A 20026-nucleotide genomic window follows, 5' to 3' on the forward strand; every position below is an offset into this window, starting at 1 on the left:
ATTCTTTATACTCTTTCTTTTCCCTACTTATCTCAAATTCTGAGAGAAACACATTAAAGCTCCCTCTATAATTGTGGGTCACATTTCCCCTGTATTTCCAATAGCTGTTGTTTTAAGTATGTGACACGATGTCAACGGTATAAATGGAAGTATTATCTGAGTCTTCTAGAGAATTATGTCACACTGTTCCTCTCTTAAATCTCCCATCTCTGCTCCCTCCGCTTCACTCTCAGCTGGGACCCTGCTTCACCTTTCCCTGAGAAAACAGGAGCGCTTTCACAAGTTCCTACCACCAACCATATCTACCCACCAACCGGCAGATGCTTTCAAGAAACATGGCTGTGAAGGGAAGGAGAGGATGGAAGAGAGAATTTTCTTTTTTAAAGTAACGGGGAAAACTTCAGCACATTTAATGCTAACATTAGGAGCCTCTAAAAAGGGAAGCAGAAGACAGTCAACACTGTGAGCTTCCTGAGACGGATTCCTAGGAGAGATGGGATGGGCATCAGAGGTGAAGGAGCTGGGAAGACGGCCTTCACAGGAGTGGGCGCAGGACAAGACGGTTCGTAAATCTGGCTCAGGAAGCTGCGGTAGCTCCTCTCTGGTGGCTTCTAATTTCTCCATGGATCAGGGGAAGAAGCCACCAGCTGGGGAGGAGAAGGGGACGGAGGGACCTAGGGAGCTGAAGTGGGCAGGGGCTTGAGACAATCATTAGGGAGAGTGAGGTTATAATCTTAATTGACAATCAGGGAAGCAGTGTTCTGCGTGACGTCTGGGCTCATGATCGCGAAATTAACAGGAGTATTGATCTGTTCAGCTGTATGAACAGAAGACTCCAGAGGCATCAGCAACCCAAGGAGGAGCCTTAAAAAAAGACAAGTGTCTTGGTTGACTTAGGGTGAGAATTTTGCCAAATAAGTGTAACAAAAGAACAAAGGGACAGGGGGCGTAGGATACTGACAGAAGACGCTGAAATGACAGACTACAAAATGTAAACTACACAAGGAAGAAAGTCAAGGCAGTTTTGAGAATCCACAGGGGAAAAGGAGAACAGCGTTTGGACCCAAGATCTAAACGGAGTCAAAGAACATGGTCAGGAGACTTGCTGACTGCACTGCCAGGACGGAAGGATTTTGCAATAAAATTTCTGAAATATTTGAAAAATAAGATCATTTCAGAAGGTGGCACAGTCTAGGGTGTCAGCAGCGTAAGTCAGAAGGGAAGAAGATTAAGAGGAGATTAAGAGACCGGGGGCTGGCTGTTCACGAAAAACTAGGAAGTAACACAGGGTTATGGCAGGGCTTGAGGCAGGGAGGAAACGACAGCCGTGTTGGGGGCCAGACAGACGCACTAAGGAGGGAGGGGAGGAGGAGGGAGGAGAGGGACCCAGAAGAAAGCTGCTATAAGCGATGAGGGGCAGGCAGAGGAGGGGCAGTGTTTTCAAGGGGTAAAGAGTATTTGTTAATAGTCCAGCAGATGCACTGCGAGTAAGGACACTGACCCCATCTCCGAGCGCATAGGATCGGAGTGGAGGGCCCATACTCAGGGGAAAGCCAAGTTTCAGTTAAAGCCCGGAGGAAAAGAAAACACTTGACGAAGACATTGAACACATAGGGAAGTTTGCACATCACAGAGTGGGAGTTACCTGAGGCAGAAATGAAAAGAGAGCATTACGGAAAACGAAGATGTGACCGGGAAAAAAAAGAACAGGGAGATGTGGATTTCCTTCTAAGACTCCAGGAAGAAGGTAGAATCTCAGGTCTTAGATACGCATGGGCCCCCCCCCCACCGCCCCGCAACTACTGTTAACAGCAAAATTTGCCTTTACATCCGTCTAGGTCAACAGAAGGTGGGTGGCAGTGTTGACTGCTACTGAGTGGAAGCTGGCTGGGGTGGACGGCCACAGGGAGGGGCAGAGGATGAGGCGCACACGGGGTGCTGGGGGAGCCTGGAATAGTAACGGCCTTAGGTCCCCTCGCGTGATTACCTACCGGGCACAGGTCTCAGTGTGCTGCGTTCAGTTTCTAACACGCAGGACTGCGAATGAGAAGTCTGAGCCCACTGACGCCCTCTCCACCGAGATCACCTGATGTCGCCCTATCCACACCACGCTGCGTTAGACCAGGCCTGTGTCTCCTTTCAAGGTTCCTGCCTGGCACTAGGGGACCCTCTCAGCTTCAAGACTCAAGTCCTTCTTCAGCTCTGGTGAACTTTTTCAAAAATATCACTTCTCTCATGGCCCCTGAGAGTCTATACCACGTTTCCTGCTCTTTCTGCCATAATTTCCATCAGTTTCTTTTTGCTGTGTATTCTGGAAGAACTCCTTGAGTCGGTCTTCCAATTCATTGCTTTAGTCCAATTATGTGAATTCTGCTATCCCATGCTTTCAGAGTTGGTGACTTTTGCAAGCAAGTGTATGTCCAAAAACTCTACTTTCACGCATGCAGTCAATGAATATTTCTTGAACAACTACTATGTGCCAGGCACACTCTGCATTTTTTTTTTTCCAAAGTCCCACTGGTTGCTTTTTGGGGGGGGGGGCCGTGCCACGTGGCACGTTGTGATCTTCATTCCCTAACCAGGGATCGAACCCATGCCCCCTGCACTGGGAGCACGGAGTCTTAACCACTGGACCACCGGGGAAGTCCCTCTGCATTTTATTGATGCAATATCCCCTAGAATCTAAAGTTAAGGAAAAAAAGTAAGCTCTCTTCTGTTTTTTGTGTTAAAAAACCAAACTCTGTTCAGCAGGACCATCTGCTCTGAATCCTCCACATGGTCCCGTCAAGCTACAGGTCCTCTTCGTAGGCCCACTGACCTTTAGCTATTTGCTCACGACTGTAATTGAAAACCTAGATGGATAAGCATCGGTAGCTGGTCTGAGCTTCATGAGCAGTTGCTGTTGTTGACTGTTGTCTGACTGCTCTAGCAGACGTCCCACCCGACTGTGTTGTACCCTATATCAGCAGGTAGCCCCCTACTTCTAGAACAAAATACAGCAGAATTGGTTAGAGTGGGGGTTTTTTTGTTGTTTTTTATTGTCTGTTTTAAATTATTACATAATCAAAACTATCAACTAATTCTTTTAACTTTCACGTGGCAGTTTGATTGTGGATAAGAATGTGTCACGTTGCCTTGGTTTTGAATCCTCGTTCATATACCTCTTACTATTTACATTTTCTTGGTCAAGTTATTTAACTTTTTGTGCCTCAGCAAAATAGGGACAGTAATTCTATTTACTTTATAGGATTGTTGTGGATTAAATAATACACATAAAGCATTTAGCCCAGTGCCTGGCACATAATAATATTCAACACAGGTTCATTCTAGCATTAGTGATGATATTAATAATACCATATACTGGTAAGCCACATCTTCCTCATTCTGTATTCATATAGTTGGTTTGGAAACCCAGTAGTGGGGCATTAACATTTATCCCTCTTAACTAGAGTCAATTCACCATTCAACCTGTCAAGAGCTTTTAAAAACTCTGTTTCTTTTCATCAAATGTATTTCTTTTTCCTCCCAGTTTCATGTCATCTATAAATTTTACAGGCATGCATCCTATGTCTTCAAGTATGTTGATTAGAATGTTGGAAAGGGCACAAACCCCTTGGTGCACACCCTGACGCCTGGCCAACCTCTATCATTAACCAGCATCTCAGGCACAACTTTGCAGCATCCAACCACGAGGAGATCACAGAGGCCATGGAACGCCATGGAGAAGTCCTAATTCTCTGATAACACTGTCTACTATATTTCCCTTCCTACTCAGTGTAAGGTAATGTGAGGAATATGTTCATGCTGTTTCTAGATTATTAACAGTAGATTCTAGAATGTTTCTTGGCAGGTATAGACCAAGAGTGGGAGCTCTTGATCTTAATATAAAGGGGAGCCTCTTCCTCTTTTTAAAAATTAGAATTATATAATGTGAGACCATCCCAGCCTTCTGGAAACTCCTGTTCTATATAATACTTCAAAGAACAGGGGTTCGATAGTCTCAGCTGTGAGAATGTATTTGTTTAGAAGAGACAATATGGATTCAATCAGAGGAGGAGTGTACTTTGGCCAATTTCTTCTCCCATATAAGGCAGTTTGCTCATTCATACAAATACTTTTCTGCATGTAAAGATCATTCTTCTTAATGGAGACACAGAATGAGACACAAAACAAAAGCCTGATGATTTTCCTTCTCCGTCACCTGACTGCAGTTTACCACAGTCATGGCCATTTCTTAACATTCTTGGCTCTGAACCTAAGAAAGGGTTATTAAATTGAATCTTTTTTAAGCCTAAGCTCATTTTGGACTCTGAACGTCTTCTTACCCATCGATGCCGCTATTCTAGTCCTAAAGCACTTCCTGTTTGCCTCCGAGGACCTGGTATATAAGAAGAATCCAGATGATACCTGAGTAGGAAATGGGTATTAACTCCCTCACACTACCCTTTAGACCCAGCACCCAGGCAGCCTTTCCAGGACCTGAGATTTGATGACAGGTGGATGCAGCATACTCTGCTTCCTGAAGACCTCGTAGATTTTATTTTACTTTACAGAATTCATTTTTAAAAAAATAAAAGGAGAGAGAGGGAGAGTTACTATAGAAGATTTCACATAGTGCTAGGAAGTCCCACGTTTAAATGCAGTCTGTATAACACAGAGAGCTATATTCAATATCCTGTGATAAACCATAATGGAAAAGAAGGAAAAAGAATATATAAGGGAGTTCCCTGGTGGTCTAGTAGTTAGGGGCCACCGGGGTCACTGCCGGGGCCCAGGTTCCATCCCTGGTCAGGGAACTGAGATTTCACAAGCCATGTGGCGTGACCAAAATAAAAAAAAATAAAAAAAGAAAAAGAACATGTATATGTATATAACTGAATCACTTTGTTGTACACCGGAAATTAACACAACATTGCAAATCAAACTATACTTCAAGAAAATTAAAATTTAAAAAAATTTAAAAGGAAAAAAAAATAAATGCAGTCTTGTTACTCAGTAATGTTAAATGCATTCAAAACTGCTCTGTTCTAGTTTTCAAAAAAAATTCCTCCATAAATCATTGCGTCTGAAGCCATAATTCCAATTAAGGACTCTTCAAATTTATATTTCATTCAAAACCCAAAAAGGAAACAATCAAAACCCACCAACTCCACACATGCTGTTTAACTTTTGTTGGGTCCTTTTTCATGCATTTAAATAAAAAATATTTTATAATCTTTCTTTCCCCAATGATGCATCCACCTTTTCTATTATTCTTCCTGTTGGTTTTAAAAGCGAATGCAGTAGAGCTTTGATTATACTGGCTTGTGGTGGAGAGATCAAATATATATAAAAACTAGATGCTTCTTAACAGAAAAATTAACATGGAGTATTTATGAAGCCCCAAGCATACTTACCGGATGCCTATAGAAGATGATCATATTGCCTAGTCTAATCTTAAGAATTCATAATTTTTCTACAATAAACATCTATCACTTTTCTTTCTAATCTTAAAAAAAAAAAAAGTAAAGCCCTCTGTAGAAAAGATTGAGGCATTCTAAAAAAACCCAAATTATATTTAAGAAATTCTGAGTAGCATTCTAATATTTCCAGTTACCTTGAAGCATGCATCTGTAAGCAGATTCAGATATGGCATAGATGTGTGGAGGCATCTCGTGACGCTTCTTCCCTCTGTACATTTCAATAATATTCTCAGAGTAAATGGGAAGATTCTTGTAAGGATTTATGACTACACAGAAGAGTCCAGAATATGTCTAGAATAGATAAAAATAAAATACAGTGTTAAAAAAAAAACAACTGCATATATCCACAGGATCCAATCAGGAGACAAACCACACAGTAATTTGAACAGGGGACCTTTATCATTTGCACAATTAATCTATCCCTAAAATTAAATCTCACCCATAATGGGCAATTCCAAACCACAAGCAGTTCTCCTACAGAGAGCCTATTAAGTGGTACTTCCTAGATTCAATTCCCTCATCTGTCAAATGGAAATAATAATATATGCTTCATGGCTTCATGAAGCCACGGGTCATTATTCAAACAACATGTCATTTGCTTTTTCACACTCATTCTCTCATGAGTGTACGAGGTATGAAACGTTCATTAAGGTAGTTTCAGATTCCACACTGCAACTCATCTTTAAGGAAATACCGGTGGCCAAGTTTGGGTACAGTATCAAAGGAGAATATCCACAATTATCTGGAAAGGTTATTATTAAAGAGTTTTTTTTTTTAAGTGTAAAACATTTTTACTCTTCTAATTTTTTTTGCTTTGGAAAATATAGGGGTTTTTTTCATAAAAATCATTTATGTCAACTTGTTATAGGTTTAGTTTTAAATGAGTTGATAAATATTTAAAATCTATGTTTTACTTTCTAAACACAGTAAATATCATGAAATATAAACAAAAGCTCTTGGGGGGCCCTCAAAAATTTTTAAGAGCCACTAGTCTAGAAGATAAAAACCTTCCTCATCAGTAGGGTAATCATTGCTCAGAATTAATACTAGGAGCACTTTTGCCTTTGGGGTTTTTTTAATTCACATGGAATGATTTCTGAGAACTGACTCTGGGAATTATGGAAAACCAAGAGCGGTTAGGATTGCTGCTAGATGCTCCAGTCCTGGTGGGGCTGAAGGCACCTCAGCTGCACCGGGAAGCAGACCCTTTACTTCGGGTGATTCTAAATCTAAAGGCAAGAGGATCTTAGAAAAGGCCGAGGACCAGTGGTGCTCAGCTCCCCAGGCAGTACCGAGGGGCTTCTAACCAACAAGTTGTGTTCAGAAAGGCTGAAAGTCCTGGCAGTGGCCACCAGGAGGCACTGTCGAGCCCACTCTATTCTGAACGTTGCAGTGAATGATGCTGAAAGGAGAAAGGCGGCCAAAAAAAAAAGTTTAAGTGATCAGAACCACCTCAGCAGCTGTTCTCCTTTATCTTTGCTTCCCTCCCAACGGAGGCTCGGATGTGGAATGCACTTCCTACCTAGATTAGCGCTTGGGAATAAGACAAAGGCAAGCAAGGGCCCTGCCCTGAGCTCACTGATTTGGGCTGTTTGCCTGATTCCTAAACTGATTACTGTTTGCCTGAGGCCACAGTAGTTACTTGCCCCTCCCTGGGTGACCGCTGGGCCTGAAGCCGTTGGCTTTCTCGTGTCCGGCATCAGACCTCCAAGAACCCGGGCTGGCTCTCAGGCCACCCACCCAGCAGCCTGGCACCTTCTACCTAGTCTCTAGTCTAACTAGGCCAGCCTCTCTCTGCCACCCACAGGACAAAAAGGCAACGAGAGACAATAAAAACAGATTTTATTAAGGGCGAGAAAACTAAGGAGAGGCAATCTCAACATTTTAATTTTTTATGGAGTTTATTTTATACACAGGAAATTTGACAAATCATAACTACACATCTCAATGAATTGTTATATATACAACTTCCACTTTTTCCTTCAAAAATGAGATAAGAGTCGATCGTGAAGCTACAAATTCTGCATGTCACTCTTTTGTAAGAGGAAAATAATTACAGACTGCCAAAACAAAACAAAACAAAAAACCCCAAAACCTCCAAGGAAGGCAAAATACGCCAATTCCGTTTAACATCCCGTAGCATGTACGGCATGGTAACAGATCCTAATGAGGACATTTGCAATCAGAAATCATTCCAACGTGTGTGTCTATCATGTGTTGGGGACTTTTCTGAGGACGAAGATTACAGAGATGGGTAAATCTCACAAAAAAAACAAGGTTGAATAATCATCAGTATCCTATGCTTGCCAAAGAGAAGCAGTAATAGAGGTTTAAGTGGAAATAGTAAACTGAAGTGCTTAAAAAGCTAAGCTTCTATCTTGAAAATTAGCTCAAATGTTGGGCTACTGCGCTGAAACCAGTACTGTACCACATTCCTCCTCCCCAAGTCACACGGAAGGAGGGCGATGTGTTGTTAATTTCTCTGGAGGCCTTAAGTTCAAAGTAAACGTCATTATTAAGCATTTGAATACATGCGGAAGATACTAAGCACCTTCTTATACGCTCTAGGGGATGAGGACAATAAAGATACACTAAGCAAACAAGACATAATATAAGGCACTGAAAAGAGAGTGATACAAAAAAAGAAAGATGAACAAGCCTTTTAAACAGAGAAACTCTGGAGCGGAACACACGACAAACCCCACTGAAGGTCATGGCCATCTTGTCGGAAACCGTACAACTAGGTACTAAGTCCAGACCTAGAGGGTCTCTGATGTTCTTTTTAACGACTAGTAGGTTAAAAGGACGGATAAAGGAATTCCTATTAAAATAGTACGAACGTGGGGCTTCCCTGATGCTCCAGTGGTTAAGTGCTCCCAATGCAGGCGGCCCAGGTTCGATCCCTGGTCAGGGAACTAGAGCCCGCATGCCGCAACTAAGACCTGGAACAGCCAAATCAATAAATATTTAAAAATTAAAAAAAATAAAATGAAATAGTAAGAATGTAAAACTTGGTGGCCGGGTATATCCACGGCAGAGTGAAGCGCAGTCTAGCTGACAACAGTTTGTTCTGTGGAAGGTGAGAGAAAAGAGCCCAGACGGGCAGATTTTGTCCACTCTAGGGGATCAGGTATCAGAGGTCCTGGAGAGAAGAGTGATGGAAGGAAAGAGGCATTCCTGAAACCGCATAAACCTGGCAGCCATATGGAGAAGAGACTGAAGGGGCAAGAGGTGGGAAGCAGGAGGCAGAGACCTCTCCAGGCACAGTAACAGGTCTACAGGAGAGAAAAACAAGAGGAAAATGGAGCTGGGATGAGTCATGAAGAAAGCGGGCTGGAGATTCAACAGCAGTCAGGACTCTGAAGAGAGAAAACCATTCAAGCCTCAAGGTAAAGATGACTCCAAGGTCGTCAAGTTAAACATGACTCCAAGGTTGTCAAGCTTTAGAGATGGAAAAGTAACAAGTGGATGGGAAAAATCATTCGATTTGTGGGGAAAGATACTAAATCCCCTTTTAACATATTGAGATTGTGGCACGTTAAAAGGAGATTCATTACAATAAGGGAGCCCAGGAGAATGAGTGCCTACTGAACAGTTGGAAACACTGGAATCCTAAAGCCACGAGAACATTTTGAAGAACTGCAAAGCCTTGAAGAAGTTTGCAAAGGCTTTAAGACACCAAGTAACAGGTATTATACAAAAATACTAGCACCTTTGCGACCACCTAGAGGGATGGGATAGGGAGGGAGGGAGGGAGGGAGACGCAAGAGGGAAGAGATACGGGAACATATGTATATGTATAACTGATTCACTTTGTTATAAAGCAGAAACTAACACACCATTGTAAAGCAATTATACTCCAATAAAGATGTAAAAAAAAAAAAAAAAAAAAAAAAAACCTAGCACCAAAACAACCTTGAAATTTTCCCAACAGTCTGTGCTGCTTTATGCCTCCAGGCTTCTCCATATGCTGACCACTCTGCCGGGAATGCCCATCTCCTATCCAGTATTGGGAAATGTTGCTATCCTTTAGGGTCAGGCCTCAGTCTAAGAAAACAGGGATATGCATATACATTATTACTTCATAGCTTTGAAGGATTAGAGAACCAGGAAACAGAGGCAGGTACAGATATCAGTGCAATAGAGCAGATACAACAGTCTCTCATTAGGAACAGGGGATTGAACTGGGAGCATCACCCCAACTTACACCCCGACCGCTGCTCTCAGAAGAAATCAGACCGCCGCCCAAAAAGGAAAGGAAGAGAAGAAAGAATAGGTCGCTCACACCATTTGCAAACACCACACCTAGATAAAATTCACATGTGTATTTAAAAAACAACAACAGGGCTTCCTTGGTGGCGCAGTGGTTGAGAGTCCGCCTGGCGATGCGGGGGACGCAGGTTCGTGCCCCGGTCCGGGAGGATCCCACGTGCCGCGGAGCGGCTGGGCCCGTGAGCCATGGCCGCTGAGCCTGCGCGTCCGGAGCCTGTGCTCCGCGGCGGGAGAGGCCATGGCGGTGAGAGGCTCACGTACCGCAAAAACCAAACCAACCAAACAAAAAAACAACCACCACCCTATGTAATAAGGAAAAGATCACCTTCCAGAATATTCAGAGAGAGAAATGACCTCTGGACATTCTCTACAAAATAAGCTGAAAGAAAACTTTAGGGAATAGATTTATGGCTGCAACAGAATGTAATACAACATGGACTCTTAAAGAAAGATAAAACAAAGGTAAATAATAAAAGAAAAAGAAAGCACAAAGATAAAACCAATTTAAAAAATACACAGAGGAAAGATGAACATGGAGAGCAAAGAAAAGATAACTAAAATATTAATCATTGCTCCTTAGGGAGGAAAAAAGGTCAAAATTCTGTAAAGAGAACAGTAATCAAAAATAAACTTGAAGAAAACTGTCTGTGCCTGGTTGGGGCGGGGAGGTGTTGTAATACACATTGAGTTAAAAAAAAAATTCATCAAGCTAATAATAACAGAAGGAATGATGACATTAGACTATCACCATTTTGCTTCCTAATGAAATGATGGATCAGGACAGTGCCCACCACCGGCTCTAAAACCCTCGGGTGAAGGTAGACACTCCTAAAGCACAAATCAACCTGACGAAGCCCAAACTGAGTCACTGATCCATCTCAACACTGTAAACTGAGAGACAGCTGGCATCCTGTGCGTCCTGAATCTGAATCAGATCAAGCCGCCGCATCCAACTACCAGTTTACAGAAGGCACCACAGGTATGCAATCAACAAAATCCAGACTATGGGAAATTCAACAGCACAGCAGACCCTGTTTTGTTTTTTTTTTTTTAAAAAAAAAAAAAAAGCCACTCCGGAGGAGGGTAAATACCCCAGGCGTTCAGCTAGAACCCTAACTGCTACACCCTGAGAGTTTAGAGTATACCAGAAATAGACCAGCCCAAAGCCCAGTTGGGAAGGATGTAAATCCCTGACTGATCTACACGTGCTCGATCCCCTTCATCTAACTGCCTGCCCAGAGCAAAACCCTAGGACTAGCTTGGTGTCATGCAGAGCCTCAGATTAACTTCACAATTTTATATACAGTAGGTGGCACGTAAGGCAACAGTTGTGACTAGAATCCAAGATGATATGTGGATTCCCTGTGAGGCTACTTTTATTGCCTTGGATTATCATCTTGTACAATAATATGCTCAAGTAATTAAAAGAGATGATTGAGATTAGTAAAATTGATAAAGCTCTGGTGAGGCTCATTTTAAAAAGGGTGGAGCAGATTATCAGTATCAGGAGTGAGAGAACATCACTACAAATCCTACAGGAAAAAAGAGGGTATTATGACCAACACTATGCCAATAAATTTGAAAATTTACACGAAATAGACAAATTTCCAGAAAAACTCAATATCAAAACTGACACCAAAAATTTTTAATCTGAAAAATTATATATCTATGAAAGAAAAACGTCCCCACAAACGAAACTATATCATTATTTTAAAATGAAATCACATCAATCTTATCCAAGCTCTTCCAGAGAAAATACAAAGATAAAACATTCCATGATTCATTTTATAAAGCCAGCATAATCTTGATAGCAAAGTATGACAAGGACATCATAAGAAAGTAAATTTTTAAGTCAATCTCATTTATGAATATAGATGCAAAAACTCTAAACAAAGTACTAGCAAACAAAATCCAGGAATCCAGTAATACATAAAAAGAATACTTGGTCTTTGCCAGGTTAGTCTTAGCACTAAAAAATATAGTATATAATTCACTACAATAACAAAATAACCAGAAAATCACACTATCACCTGATCAGAAACTGGAAAAACGTGATAAATTAACAACCAATCAGTATTTCTAAAAATTCATCCATGCGGGATAAAAACTAGGAACAAAAGGAAACTTCCCTGAATCTAATAAAAAAATATTCAAAAGAAAACAAGTCATTCTTAATAGTGAAATATTGAAAACTTTCCCTCTGACATCGGGAATGATACGAAGATGCCTCCAATAACCACTACTATTCAACAAACATTTACACTTCTTAGACAATGCAATAAAGTAATGTACAAGAATTAGAAAGCAAACAATAAAAATGTCATTATCTGCAGACAACATGAGTGTGTTCAACACGACATCCAAAAGAATCCTCAGCTAAACTATTATAATCAATTAATAAACTTAGTAAGGGTGGTGAATATAATGTCAATATACAAAAGTTAACTGTAAAAAAACATGGCAACTGTATTCCTACCTAATGGTAACAATTTAAAAACAACACTTAGGGTGTCCCTGGTGGCGCAGTGCTAGAGAATCCGCCTGCCAATGCAGGGGACACAGGTTCCAGCCCTGGTCCCAGAAGATCCCACATGCCGTGGAGCAACTAAGCCCGTGTGCCACAACTACTGAGCCTGCGAGCCTAGAGCCCGTGCTCCGCAACAAGAGAAGCCACCGCAATGAGAAGCCTGTGCACCGCAAGGAAGAGTAGTTCCTGCTCACTCCAACTAGAGAAAGCCCGAGCACAGCAACGAAGACCCAACACAGCCGAAAATAAATAAATAAAATAAATTTATTAAAAAAATAAAAATTAGGGCTTCCCTGGTGGCGCAGTGGTTGAGAGTCCGCCTGCCGATGCAGGGGACACGGGTTCGGGCCCCGGTCCGGGAAGATCCCACGTGCCGCGGAGCGGCTGGGCCCGTGAGCCATGGCCGCTGAGCCTGCGCATCCGGAGCCTGTGCTCCGCAACGGGAGAGGCCACAAGAGTGAGAGGCCTGCGTACAGCAAAAACAAACAAACAAACAAACAAACACCTAAAAATAAATCCTACAAAAAATAAATCCAACAAAGGATATACACGGCCTCTACAAAAAAAACCTAAAACATATTGAGAAAAATTAAGAACTAAATAAATGAACTAGATGAACAGATATTGTAAAGATCTCATTTCTCCTCCAAAATGAACTATAGAATCAGCAAAAACCCAATAAAAATTCCAATAAGGGTGTGTGTGTGTGTGTGTGTGTGTGAAAAACTGACAAGTGGGTTCTGAAATTATACTGAAATGCAAAGCACCTAACACCAGAACAATCCTAAAGAACACAAATGAGAGAACTTACCCTACTGGACACCAAGCCATAGTCTAAAGCTGTAATAATCAAGACAATGTGGTGTCAGCCCAAGGACAGGCACAGAGACCCATGACACAGAACAGGTCGTCAAGCACACATTTATGAGCATCTGATTTACAACAAAGGTGGCGCTTCAGAGCAGTGCAGAGAGGGCTACGTTTCAGTAAATGGCACTGGGTCAACTGAATCGCCATTTGGGGGAAAAAAGTTAACCTTGCCCCTACCTTATACCACACACAAAATTAAATTCCAAATGGAACTGAGGCTGACCCTAAGAAATATATCACCAAATTCCCTTCTCCTCTGGCTTCAAACTGAGCTAGGCAGCAGGAGATTGAGGGGAGGGGGAGAATGAAGTCAGGATGTTTATCCCCCAGGCCCCTCCCTGCTAGTTGTCTGCTTCCCTCTAAAGGCGGCCACAATTCCTACCAGGAAGCCCTCTCCACGTGGCATCCTCTCCCAACTGAGGTAACAGCTCTTTGTTCCTTTAAAGATGAAGATGGGTCCAGGGCTCTCAGCCATCACTAGTGCTGGGATACTGCGACATTTCTGCATCTGTTTTCTAAACTCTATTCACATGTTTGTAAATCGTCCCCTTATTAAATTCACAGAATACCTAGTTAGAGGGCCTTCTGTTTCCTGCTGGAATCTGACTAACTTAGGCATTATCTAGAAAAGCTGAAGATATGGGTTAAAGATATGCATGTCCTATATCACCCAGAAATTCCACTCCTAGTTATACACCTTCTAGAAAGCCATGCTTATGTGCAGCAGGACACGTCCGAAACTGTTCACGGAAGCACTGTTTGTACAATAATAGCCACAAACTGGAAAAATAAAATGTCCAAAGACAGTTGAGAGGATAAATAAATTGGGCCAAAAATCTTACAATGGAACATTACATTCCACAAAAAGGAACGAAACACTCAAACTTTTATAGTTCAGGGCCCTTTACCACTCTTAGAAATTGTTAAAAGATCCTAAAGATCTTTTGTTTTATATATTTTTATACAAATATACGTACATACATAGTTTTTAAATGTGTATTTATTCATTTAAAAATAACAATAAATAACATTTCTTATGAAAAATAACCTTTTGTTTTCCAAAATAAAAGTGAGAAGAGTGGTACGGTTTTATATTTGCAAATCTTTTATTGTCTGGCTTAATAGAAAACACTCAATTTTCTTAATAGAAAACACTCAACACTCTGTTTCAGCATTTCGTCTACTGTGATGTTGTTTTGACTGAAACACGTGAAATTAGCCTTACACTGATATTTAACTGGAAAAGGGAGGAGTAGTTTAACAGCCTTTTCATGTAATTATAGATATTCCTCTTCGATACTATACCAAAACTCGACAAGTAAGAATTTCTTAAAGATTAGATGCAATGTAGCATCTGACACCCTGTCCATGAACTTTTCATACTCTGTTACATACATCAAATCCACTGGCTAAGCTTGCACAGGTGAATGAATCTTTTACCCAGGCATGATTTTGTAACATCATGTACACATCATTTGGAAAACTCTGGTTCAATGAATTGTTCAAGTCTTCCAAATGATGACATTTCACACTATATGACATTAAAAAAAAAAAAATCACATTCATTAATATTGCCATCTATCTCTCATCAGGAAGGTTTTAAGTGTTGACAAGCTGTCAAGTTCACAGTGGCAGATACGAATTCTAATTTTCATGTGAAAACTCAAATTTTATCATTGTCAACAAATGCATTCAATTGTTTCCTTTAAAATGACAGGCTCACTTTGTTCATTTTCAAGAAGATGTCTGCCAAATACCCCAGTGTGAATTAATCAAAGCTTATCTATCAGCCACTCTATCAAATAAAAGGTATTCTATCAAAAAAAGTAGCAAGTTTAGTTTGCAACTCAAATAGCTACACACGTGCTTTTTTCCAAAGCAACCATCCTAGTTTAATATGCAGCAGAAGCGCTTTATGCACACTTGTCATTTCATCACACAGAATATTAAAAGCTGTGTTCTCAAGAGCTGAAATAAATTCAATCATTCCTCCTGCTTTACCAAGGACATTCTGGAGTGAAGCTGGATTAGTATGACCACCAGTACAGTTTGGGGTCACTGCTTTTACCCACGATAAGGTGTCAGCAGTTTTCCTCACCGTTGCTTTTACACCATCAGTACCAATGTCAACAATAAAAGGGCAAATAAAGTCTTCAATAATCATGAAAATAGTTTGGACCTCAAGGATCCCATGAAAGGGTCTTAAAGAAGCCCTAGGAGTCTGTAGAGCACCCTTTGAGAACAACTGAGTTACATCAACACAAAGTAATAAGGGTGAATCTTAAAATCGTAATGCTGAGCAAAAATACACAGAAAGGTATGTATTAAGAGAGGCATTCATGTAAAAATTCATCAATAGGCAAAACTAAACTATATTTTTAAGGAATGCATACTTAGTTTGAGAAAACACACTGGGAGATTTTAAGACACTTCTCAATAATCAACAGACCAAGAAGAGAGAAATTAGTAAAGTTTAAACACAATTAAAAAACTTAGTCTAACGGCCACATATAGAACTCCACACCCAACAGAAAACACATTCTTAACAAACACACATAACACTCATAAAAACTGACAATATGCTACATGAAGCAAGTCTCACAAAAACAAGGAGTGTTATTATATGGACTATATTAATTTAAAAATCAATAACACAAAGATAACTTAAAAAACAACATTTAGGAATTTTAAAAGTATACTTTTAAATGGTTCATAGGTTAAATAAGGAATAATAGAAGCTAGAAAATATTTAGAACACTAAAAATACTACATGTCAAAATGTGTGAAGTAAGCTAAAACGTAGTAGAGAAGACATCTGCAGTTTTTAAGTAGTTTTATTAAGAAGATGAAAATTAATGACCTAAGAAGGTGGAAGTTGGGGAGATTAAATCCAAAGAAAATATAAGGAAATAACATAACCAAACCTGTTAGTAACTTACCTAAATGAACATATGTTATGTCTTATCTATAGAAATATGTCCCAATGGACTTCCCTGGTGGCGCAGTGGCTAAGAATCCGCCTGCCAATGCAGGGGACACAGGTTCGAGCCCTGGTCCGGGAAGATCCCACATGTCGTGGAGCAACTGGGCCCGTGAGCCACGACTACTGAGCCTGTGCTCTGGAGCCTCTGAGCCACAACTACTGAGCCTGCGCTGTAGAGCCCGCGAGCCACAGACAAGCTACCACGATGAGAAACCGGTGCACTGCGACGAAGAGCAACCCCCGCTTGCCACAACTAGAGAAAGCCCGTGTGCAGCAACAAAGACCCAACACAGCCAAAAATAAATAAATAAAAATAAATAAATTTATTTTAAAAAAAAGAAAAGAAATATATCCCAAAGGTCCTATCCAAGTTATTATAGTGTCTATACCATGGTACCTCAATTGATCAATTTCAAGTGCTGGGTGAATTCCAAAGCCCAATACTATACCCTTCACTCAGTGTTCAGCAGCCACGGCCATCCATAGCCCCATTCTCTTAGTAGGTTTCTTTAGAGTCCGCGCTCCAACGTGAATCTTCCATAGGAACCCTTTCTCCACCCCACTAATTGAAGGTATGATCCTCCCAAACCCTCACCTCTGCTGTGACCTTAGTACTTCAAGAAAAAACTCAGACTTCCCTGGTGGTGCAGTGGTTAAGAATCTGCCTGCCAATGCAGGGGACACAGGTTCGAGCCCTGGTCCGGATAGATCCCACATGCCGCGGAGCAACTAAGCCCATGCGTCACAACTACAGAGCCTGCGCTCTAGAGCCTGTGAGCCACAACTACTGAGCCCGCATGCTGCAGCTACTGAAGGCCACCTGCCTAGAGCCTGTGCTCCGCAACGAGAGAAGTCACTGCAATGAGAGGCCCGCGCACCGCAATGGAGAGTAGCCCCTGCTCATTGCAACTAGAGAAAGCCCCCGGGAAGCAATGAAGACCCAAAGCAGCCTAAAATAAATAAATAAATTTTTTAAAAAAGAAAAAACTCAGATTCTCCTGCTGTAAAGCCCAGGGGGCCGTGCTTTGAAAAGAAACCCAGAAATTCACTCCTGTTGTCCCCGAATTAAGCTGGAAAAAAAAATCAAACAAACTCGATAAAAGATACTTGCAAAGTCTTAGAATTATCATGAGAAATGGCTACAAAAGACTAAATTGTCTTTTCCCTCCTCCTTCCCTTTTACCCACAACTTCCTTCCCCTTTCTCTTTCCCTCCTCTCTCCTCGAAGGCAGGGTGGGGTCTGGGGGCAGAAAGGCTCCTTTCCACAGCGCAGCACTCCACAGCTTTTTGGTTACGTCCCTGCATTTCCAGCCCTTTGCAATTCACCGCACCAAGTATCATCCAAAATTGATTCACCTCTCAAATCTCAGATGTCAACATAATGATCTGACCACAATCTCTTAACTTCCCAGTTTTCTCACTCCCTCTCTCCACTCCTTTCTCTCCAGACAAAAATGTGGCCACCTTACACATTCTGTTATTCAGTCTCAGCTGGATTCCCAATGCTGCGCTCCAATTGTTTTCTTACCCTTGGCTTCCTCCCCTTTCCAAACCTTACGCATTCTCAAGCCACCTTCCTCAAGCCACCTTCCGGACCCTGGTGCCTCTTACCCTTACTTTGCATCCTAACTCATAGAGAAAAAAATAAAATAAAATAAAATAAAAGAGACCACCAGGCTTGATTCAGACTACTCCGGCAAAGGTCATGAATGAACTACTCATTCTCAGATGTTCCCATGGCTAGCTCCCTCCTATCAGTTAGATTCCAGCTCAGATGCTACCTTCTCAAAGAGCCCTTCCCTGACCCGCTGGGGAAAGCCATCCCATAGTCCTGTTTTATTTCTGTATAGGATGTACCACAAAGGCAGGGATTTGGCCTGGCCTGTTCACCACACTCTCCCCAGCACCTAGAACATAGTAGGTGCTCAGTAAACATCCACTAAATAAACTAATTCTATGGGAAAACGACTTCTGCTTTGCTGAAGTTCTGAATTATACATGGACGTTAGTACCACACTCTTTGCATAAAATTCAGCTTCTCTTTTCCAAATTCAGACCATTACAGTGTCAACCTTCCCCTCTACTTCTCTTCATTCTAAATCTACATTCTATCTACCCTGCCTTCTTTCTTTTTTAAAATTTATTTTATTGAAGTATAGTTGATTTATAATGTTGTGTTCATTTCTACTGTATAGCAAAGTGATTCAGTTATACACACACACACACACACACACACACACACACACACACACACATTCTTTTTCATATTCTTTTCCATTATGGTTTATCACAGGATATTGAATATAGTTCCCTGTGCTATACAGTAGAACCTTGTTGTTTATCCATTTTATATATAATAGTTTGCATCTACTAATCCCATACTCCCAATCCATCCCTCCCCCCCCTCCCCTTGGCAACCACAAGTCTGTTCTCTATGTATGGGAGTCTGTTTCTGTTTTGTAGATAAATTCATTTGTGTCATATTTTAGATTCCACATATAAGTGATATCATATGGTATTTGTCTTTCTCTTTCTGACCTACTTCACTCAGTATGATAATCTCTAGGTCCATCCATGTTGCTGCTAATTACCCGGCCTTCTTTAAATCATTGCCACCCGTGTCTACCATCCCTTCAAGCCTCTTTTGGCATTAGAGATTCTTTCAGTATCTGGCTTGCATTTTCCTCTCAACCCCGATCCCTTCTTACTTTCGGGAACTTCTATATGGTCACAACACCGTCAGTGACTGTGACACATGTGTCAACTGCTAACCACAGGACAACCCCAGCCTCAATCTCACCCTGAACTGTTTCCTCTTAAAAACCTCAGCATTCCGCTTTCCGACTTCCCTGTACCCGATGACCTTGGTCTTGCTCCTCACTGAAACCTCTAAGCTTGCAGCCCCGCCACTTTATACCCCCTGGATATACACTGGATTTCCTACCAATCTGCCGTCTGTATCCTACCACTAATGCAACTGTTATTACCATATGAAAGTCCCTTATCTTTCTGCCACAGGCTCTCCCCCCTCTTATTAAGCTCCAGAGCACCACTACACAAAAGTCTCAAACACCATTTTAGTATGTTTAATTGCAGACTGGATTATTTAAAATTATGTGCTAAGATTTAAAGCACAGCAAGACTTGGGTAAGCAAGGGACAATTTATCTTTAATAGAAATAGACACGTTAAACAGAGAGTATGTGAGCATTCCACATCGATTAGGACAGTGTGTGTAATTTCCATTAATTCCCAGTCACCACTTCACATGATTACTTAGAGGGCATACTTACATAGATAAGTCCTGAATAGTAACGATCCTTCAGATTATGCAAAACAGAAGCTTCGTTCAAGCACGTCAATTCTGCCATATCCTCCACCTTGGAAAACTTAGGTGGGTTCATCTTCTGAATATCATCTTTGTTGACCATTGCTTTCTTTCCATTCTCCGCCAACTCCACCATGACTTCATCTCCCCGCTCTTCTTTGATACTAGCTGCCTCGAAACCATGGCGTTCTGATGGAATCCACACTAGCTTTTTAGCCGTCCAATCCGCCTGAGTGGCAGGGTTGTAGATGACCGCCCTGTCCACAAAGAGATACCTCTCCGGATCTTCAAGTCCAGTTCTCTGTGCCATTGTGAACAGAAGGGATCCAAGAGCGACTGCCTCTGCGAGAAGAGGAGGAGGACAAAGTCAGATATTCCAAAATATACGATGGTTCACAAATTTTACTCTTCTAAGAAACCTAAAACAAACGCTTTGGTAAACAGAAAGCGTGAACTTTGAGTGAAGGAGCTGCGGTAGCCCTCTCCATGGCCGTACTAACTGGGTTTCCACGGTAAATTTCAGGCCTGACCACAAATGATGACTCTGGTCGTCTGAGGACCACTCAAGATGTAGCCTGTCGCTGA

At 41.5% G+C, this 20026-nt stretch overlaps 1 protein-coding gene across 5 annotated transcripts in view; it reads right to left on the reverse strand.

Annotated features, from left to right (window-relative positions):
- MYH10 (myosin heavy chain 10) overlaps window positions 1-20026 on the reverse strand; it is a 135060-nt gene that overhangs the window by 108397 nt on the left and 6637 nt on the right. For all 5 annotated transcript variants that reach the window (XM_027131025.1, XM_027131020.1, XM_027131023.1 and 2 more), the window contains exons 2-3: window positions 19407-19783; window positions 5597-5753 (exon numbers count right to left, since the gene is read on the reverse strand). In XM_027131025.1, the coding sequence (XP_026986826.1) occupies window positions 5597-5753; window positions 19407-19751 (502 nt within the window). In that variant the 5' untranslated portion in view covers window positions 19752-19783. The remainder of the gene's footprint in view (window positions 1-5596; window positions 5754-19406; window positions 19784-20026) is intronic.

This window comes from Aethalodelphis obliquidens, unplaced genomic scaffold (assembly GCF_003676395.1).
Source record: "Aethalodelphis obliquidens isolate GAN/ISIS:26980383/991018 unplaced genomic scaffold, ASM367639v1 scaffold38, whole genome shotgun sequence".
NCBI classification, from domain to species: domain Eukaryota; kingdom Metazoa; phylum Chordata; class Mammalia; order Artiodactyla; family Delphinidae; genus Aethalodelphis; species Aethalodelphis obliquidens.